The 7,212-nt window shown below is 45.4% G+C and overlaps 1 protein-coding gene across 1 annotated transcript in view; it reads right to left on the bottom strand.

Moving 5' to 3' along the window:
- LOC112078326 (AT-rich interactive domain-containing protein 4B) overlaps window positions 1–1,250 on the bottom strand; it is a 12,911-nt gene extending 11,661 nt beyond the window's left edge. The window contains exon 1 of the mRNA XM_024144606.2: window positions 1,177–1,250. Within this exon, the coding sequence (XP_024000374.2) occupies window positions 1,177–1,250 (74 nt within the window). The remainder of the gene's footprint in view (window positions 1–1,176) is intronic.
- Between the last annotated feature and the right edge of the window lie 5,962 nt (window positions 1,251–7,212).

The following is a 7,212-nucleotide window of genomic DNA, read 5'->3' as shown; positions in this document are numbered from 1 at the left end:
GTGGTGTTAGGTGGTCCTGAAGGGAGGTAGTTGCCCCACGGTATGCTTGTGCAGGACTCACGTACCCTCTGGAGCACTTACGAGTTGTCGCGCGGACACAGTTTGCCGTACCAGGCGGAATGAACAGCCCGACAGGCGATGCTCTCGATGTTGCATTGCTACAGAAAAAGTTGTTTCTGTGGTTTTTCGTGACAAAGCCCAAATTCTTTCATGCCGTCCTGATGGTAGGACCAGAGGCCTTGTCCTTGCTTGCTTTGCTGTCATGTTTCTTCATGTGTCTTCTGTCTTGTGTCTGTCTGTCTGTCTGTCTGTCTGTCTGTGTCTGTCTGTCTGTCTGTCTGTCTGTCTGTCTGTCTGTCTGTCTGTGTGGGTGGACCATTTCAGTTTGTCCGTGATGTGTACGCTGAGGAACTTAAAACTTTCCACCTTCTCCACTACTGTCCCGTCGATGTGGATAGGGGGGTGCTCCCTCTGCTGTTTCCTGAAGTCCACGATCATCTCCTTTGTTTTGTTGACGTTGAGTGTGAGGTTATTTTCCTGACACCACACTCCTCCCTGTAGGCTGTACAGGAGGGGGCTGAGCACACACCCTTGTGGGGCCCCAGTGTTGAGGGTCAGCAAAGTGGAGGTGTTGTTTCCTACCTTCACCACCTGGGGGCGGCCCTTCAGAAAGTCCAGGACCCAGTTGCACAGGGAGGAGTTCAGACCCAGGGCCTTGAGCTTGATGATGAGTTTGGAGGGTACTATGGTGTTGAATGCTGAGCTGTAGTCAGTGAACAGCATTCGTACATAGGTATTCCTCTTGTCCAGATGGGACAGGGCAGTGTGCAGTGTYATGGAGATGGCATCGTCTGTGGACCTGTTGGGGCGGTAAGCAAACTGAAGTGGGTCTAGGGTGGCAGGTAAGGTGGAAGTGATATGATCATTGACTCGTCTCTCAAAGCACTTCATGATGACAGAAGTGAGTGCTAGTCATTTAGTTCAGTTATCTTTGCCTTCTTGGGTACAGGAACAATAGTGGACATCTTGAAGCAAGTGGGGAGCAGACTGGGATAGGGAGAGATTGAATATGTACACACCAGCCAGCTGGTCTGCGCATGCTCTGAGGACGCGGCTAGGGATGCCGTCTGGGCCAGCAGCCTTGCGAAGGTTAACACGTTTAAATGTTTTACTCACGTCAGCCACGGAGAAGGAGGGGAGGGGGGGGCGCAGTGCTTGTTAGCTGGCCGCGACGTGGCTGGTTTTCCCATTGTAATCCGTGATTGTCTGTAGACCCTGCCACATACGTCTCGTGTCTGAGTCGTTGAACTGCGACTCCCCTTTGTCTCTGTACTGACGTTTTGCCTGTTAGATTGCCTTGCGGAGGGAATAACTACACTGTTTATATTCAGCCATAGTCCCAGTCACCTTTCCGTGCGGTGGTTCACACTTTTAATTTTTGCGCGAATGCCGTTATCCATCCACGGTTTCTGGTTGGGGTAGGTTTTAATAGTCACAGTGGGTACAACATCTCCAATGTACTTCTTTATAAACTCACTCACCGAGTCAGAGTATAGGTCGATGTTATTCTCTGAGGCTGACTGGGAAACATATTCCAGTCCGCGTGATCAAAACAATCTTGAAACGTGGCTCCCGATTGGTCGGACCAGCGTTGAATGGCTCTGTTAGAATTTAGGTAGCAATGTTCTTAAGGTTGCTTTGTTAAAATCCCAAGCTACAATAAATGCAGCCTCAGGATATATGGTTTCCAGTTTGCATATAGTCCAGTGAAGTTCCTTGATGGCCGTCTTGATGTTTGCTTGAGGGGGAATGTACACAGCTATAACTGACGAGAAGTCCCTTGGTAGGTAAAATGGCTGGCATTTGATTGTGAGGAATTCTAGGTTGGGTGAGAAGGACTTGAGTTCCTGTATGTTGTTATGAATACACCATGAGTCGTTAATCATGAAGCATACACCCCCGCCCTTCCTCTTTCCAGAGAGGAGTTTATCTCTGTCGGAGCGATGCATGGAGAAGCCCGGTGGCTGGACCGATTCCGACAACATATTCCGAGAGAGCCATGTTTCCTTGAAACAGAGAATGTTACAATCTCTGATGTCTCTCTGGAAGGTAACCCTTGCTCAAATTCCGTCTACCTTGTTGTTAAGAGACTGGACATTGGCGAGTAGTATACTCGGTAGCGGTGGGCGATATGAGCCTGACCAGGTGGCTGCTCCGTCTGCCCCTTCTGCAGCGCCGTTGTTTTGGGTCTACTACTGGAATTAGATCCATTGTCCTGAGTGGTGGTCCGAACAGAGGATCCTGGTCGTACTCCTGYTCGTAATGTTGGTAAGTTGACGTTGCTCTTATATCCAATAGTTCCTCCCGACTGTATGTAATAAGACTTAAGATTTCCCGGGGTAACAATGTAAGAAATAATACATAAAAAAAAAKAAAATACTGCATAGTTTCCTAAGAACTCGAAGCGAGGCGACCATCTTGTTCTGTTAACTCCACTGATACAGATGACGTAGTTAATTGATAACTTTTTCATTTTCTGCGCATCTGAAATGAATTATAATAGCACAAACAATACTGATGGTCAACTCAAGTGAACTAGCCCCACTTCTCAAACACAACCAATACAACTCTAAACAGGACTGTGCAGCCGCTTGTAGTTATTCATACGAAAATAGAAATATATTATCTTGTGTGAAGACAGTCATCAATAGGACAGTCATCCACAGACAGTCATCCACAGACAGTCACCACAGACAGTCAATCCACAGCACAGCCATCCACAGACAGCCATCCACAGACAGTCATCCAGCAGGACAGTCATCCACAGACAGCCATCCACAGACAGCCATCCACAGACAGTCCATTCAACAGACAGCCATCACAACAGACAGCCTCAACAGACAGTCATCAACACAACAGTATCCACACACAGCTTGTATCTGGTGTAATATCGGTGTTCAGCAAAGAAGAGATCAAAGTTTGGGATTGAGTCAGATTATTACCAGTACCAACCCAATTACACAGAGTAACCTAGCAACCCAAATCTGTCCCAGTTCTATACACAGAGTAACCTAGCAACCCAAATCTGTCCCAGTTTTCTATTACACAGAGTAACCTAGCAACCCAAATCTGTCCAGTTATCTATACACAGAGAACCTGAACCAATCTGTCCAGTACTTTACACAGAGAGACCTAGCAACCCAAATCTGTCCCGTCTTCTAATACAACAGAGTAACCTAGCAACCCAAATCTGTCCCCAGTTTCTATTACACAGAGTAACCTAGCAACACCAAATCTTGTCCCAGTTTCTATTACACAGAATAACCTAGCAAACCAATCTGTCCATTATCTATTACACAGGATAACCTAGCAACCCAAATCTGTCCCAGTTCTATTACACAGAGTACACTAGCAACCCAAATCTGTCCCGTTTCTAATACACAGAGTAAAACCTAGCAAACCCAAATCGTTCCCAGTTTCTTATTACACAGAGTAACCTAGCAACCCCAATCTGTCCCAGTTTCTATTACACAGAGGAACCTAGAACCAAATCTGTCCCAGTTCTTTTACACAGAGGTAAACCTAGCAACCCAAATCTTGTCCAGTTCTATTACACAGCAGGAACCTGTTGAACCTGAAAATCTGTCCCAGTTCTATTTACACAGAGTAACCTAGCAACCCAAATCTGTCCCAGTTTCTATTACACAGAGAACTAGCAACCAAATCTGTCCAGTTTCTATTAACAGAGAACCTTAACCAAATCTGTCCCAGTTATTATTACACAGAGTAACCTAGCAACCCAAATCTGTCCCATTTCTATTACACAAGCATGTAACACACTAGGCAACCCAATCTGTCCCAGTTTCTATTACCAGAGTAATAGCAACCCAAATCTGTCCCCGTTTCTATTACCGAGTAACCTAGCAACCCAATCTGTCCCAGTTTCTATTACACGGAGTAACCTAGCAACCCAATAATGTCCAGTTCTATTACAACAGAGTAACCTAAGCAACCCAAATCTGTCCCAGTTTCTATTACACGAGTAACCTAGCAACCCAAATCTGTCCCAGTTTCTATTAACAGAGTAAACCTAGCAACCCAAATCTGTCCCGTCTTTACACAGAGTAACTAGCAACCCAAATCTGTCCCAGTTCTATTACACAGAGTAACCTAGCAACCAAATCTGTCCCCGTTTCTATGCACAAGAGAACCTGTAACCAAATCTGTCCCGTTTCTATTACACAGAGTAACCTAGAACCAAATCTTGTCCCAGTTTTATAACACAGAGGAACCTAACCAATCTGTCCCAGTTTCTATTACACAGGAGTAACCTAGGCAACCCAAATCCGTCCCAGTTTCTATACACAGATAACCTAGCAAACCCAAATCTGTCCCCGTTTCTATGCCGAGAGGAACCTCGCAACCAAATCTGTTCCCAGTTTCTATTACAGAGGTACCTGAAGCAACCCAATTATATCAGAATGTTACCTAATCGTCCAGTTTCTATTACACGAGTAGACCTAGCTAACCAAATCTGTCCAGTTTCTATTAGCAGAGTAACCTAGGCAACCAAACTTCAGTTTATCTGGACCTGGACCCAAGTTTCTAAACACAGGGACCTGTAGCTAAATTCTGTCCCAGTTTCTATTACACGAGTAACCTAGCAACCCAAATCGTCAGTTTTCTATTACCGCGAGTAAACCTAGCAACCCAAATCTGTCCCAGTTTTATTACACTGAGTAACCTGCCCCAAATCTGCCAGTTTCTTTACACAGAGTAACCTGCAACCAAATCTGTCCCAGTTCTATTACCACAGATAACTACAACCACAAATCTGTCCGTTCTTTACCCAGATAACCTAGCCCCAACTGTCCGTTACATCACATGAATGGCCCATAACTTGCATTTCTATTTACACAGAGAACCCTGCAACCCAAATCGCCCAGTTTCTATTCACAGAGTAACGCACCACAACTGTCCCAGTTTCTATTACCAGGAGAACCGGCAATCCCAAGATCTGTTCCAGTTCTATTTACCTAAAGAACCTAGCAACCCAAATCGTCCCAGTTTCGTATACACAGGTAACCTAGAACCCAAATCTGTCCGTCGTTAACCGATAATCCTAGCAACCCAATCTGTCCAGTTTCATTAACAGTGGACACTAGAGACAAATCGTCGTTCTAACCTGAGGACCGGCACCAAGACGTCCCAGTTATCTATTACACAGAGGCGAACCTGGCACCCAAATCTGTCCCAGTTCTATACGCTAGATAACCTAGAACCCAAATCTGTCCCAGTTTCTATTACACAGAGGAACCTGACCACAAATCCCAAACTTTCAGAGACTCCAAGTGTCCTCTTTGAACAGAGAAACCGGCAACCCAAAACTCGTCCAGTTTCTATTCACAGAGGAACTGGCAACCCAACCCATCTGTCCCAGCCAGCACTGATAGGAAACTAGAGGCCTTCTATTGGCTCCCCTGATCCCCCTGATCGGAACCAAACTGCTACAAATACAGAAGCTTCCACTTCCCTCTCAAGAATTTATAATCTCTTCTCTCATCTGCTCTCACTCTGGACTCTGCTACTCCGCATCGGTAGTCCCTACCCTCTTACAACCAGCTGAGCCTCTCACCTGTCATGTCAGACCCTGTATCTTAACCTGTATTCACGAGACCACAGTGATATCCTTTACCTTCAGTACAAAGTATAGGTCCTCGTTAACCCATCCCTACATGATAGTCATTGACCCTCAATCAAGACCACAGCTGATAGTCCTCTTAACACCCGTCATGTCACATGGACCACAAGTCTGATAGCCTCTTAAACACCCTTCAATGAGTCACAGACACGCTGATAGTCCTCTTAATACCCTGTCCATGTCCACACAGACCACAGCGGATTAGTGTCCTACTTAAACACCTTGTCATGTCACAGACCACAATTGATAGTCCTCTTAAACACCTGTCCATGTCACAAGACCACAGCTGCAAGGTCACTCTTAAACCCTGTCATGTCACAATGGACCCACAGCTGACTAGTTCCTCTTAAACACCCTGTATCATGTCCACAGACCACCAGCTGAGAGGTTCTTCTTCAACACCCTGTCATGTCAACAGGACCACAAGGCTGATAGGTCCAAACAACATGTTCAGTTGGTTGTGTTTAGCGAGACTAGATGCGAACAGAGCCAATTATTTACTCAAATATGCAAATAGACTGCTTTGATTGAATATCCACTAGCGAGGAGAACAAGCTCCTGGACGTTTTCTGTTGGCAAATGAAAGGTAAACCATTTGAAATAAAAATTGCTGTCGCGCATTATTCAGTTCATATTAACCATGAACGAAACCTATTAACAGACATAGTCTAAGCCACAGTGGGCAGGAATAGGTGATTCTTTGTTTGCGGATTGTCAGACACATTGACGTGTTTCTACTTCCACACAGGGTTTAAACATATCCTCTGTTGAATCCCACCCCCAAAGAGGCGGTCCCTATCCGTCTGCTTCCAGTGAAACAGTTTGGAATACACTACCGTTTCAAACGGTTTTGGACACTTAGGAAATGCCTTGGTTTTGAAAGAATTCACATTTTTTGTCCCATTAAAATACATCAAAATTGATTCAGACAATTAGTGTAGACATTGTATAATGTGTAAAGAACTATTGTAGCTGGAAACGGCAGATTTTTTTTATGGAATATCTACATAGACGTACATTAGGCCCATTATCAGCAACCATCATCCTGATGTTCCAACATCCGGCGGCCGAACGAGATGGCCGCCTCGCTTCGCGTTCCTTTTGGAAAATATGCAGTAATTTGTTTTTTTATTGTGTTATTTCTTACATCGGTACCCCCAGGTAATCTTAGTCATTTACATACAGTCGGGAGGAACTACTGAATATACGATTAACGTCAACTCATCATCGTTCCTACTCTAGAATATGACTTTCCCGAAACGGAATCCATTGTTTTTGCGCCTTCCACCCAATACAATGATCTGTCCCAGCCGGCACCCTGTGCGACGCCGTAAAGGGGCAAACGAAGGCGGTCTCCTGCCAGGCTTCGGAGACGGGACACAATCGCGCTCCACTTCCTAGCATACTATCCCAATTGTCCAGTCTCTTGACAATAAGGTTGGATGAATCCAGCACGAGGTGAGCATTCCAGAGAGACATCAGGGATTGCAACGTGCTCCTGCTTCAAACGG

This window comes from Salvelinus sp. IW2-2015, unplaced genomic scaffold (assembly GCF_002910315.2).
Source record: "Salvelinus sp. IW2-2015 unplaced genomic scaffold, ASM291031v2 Un_scaffold5547, whole genome shotgun sequence".
NCBI classification, from domain to species: Eukaryota; Metazoa; Chordata; class Actinopteri; order Salmoniformes; family Salmonidae; genus Salvelinus; species Salvelinus sp. IW2-2015.
Note: the sequence above shows the minus strand (reverse complement) of the source record. Positions and strands in the feature narration are given on the sequence as shown.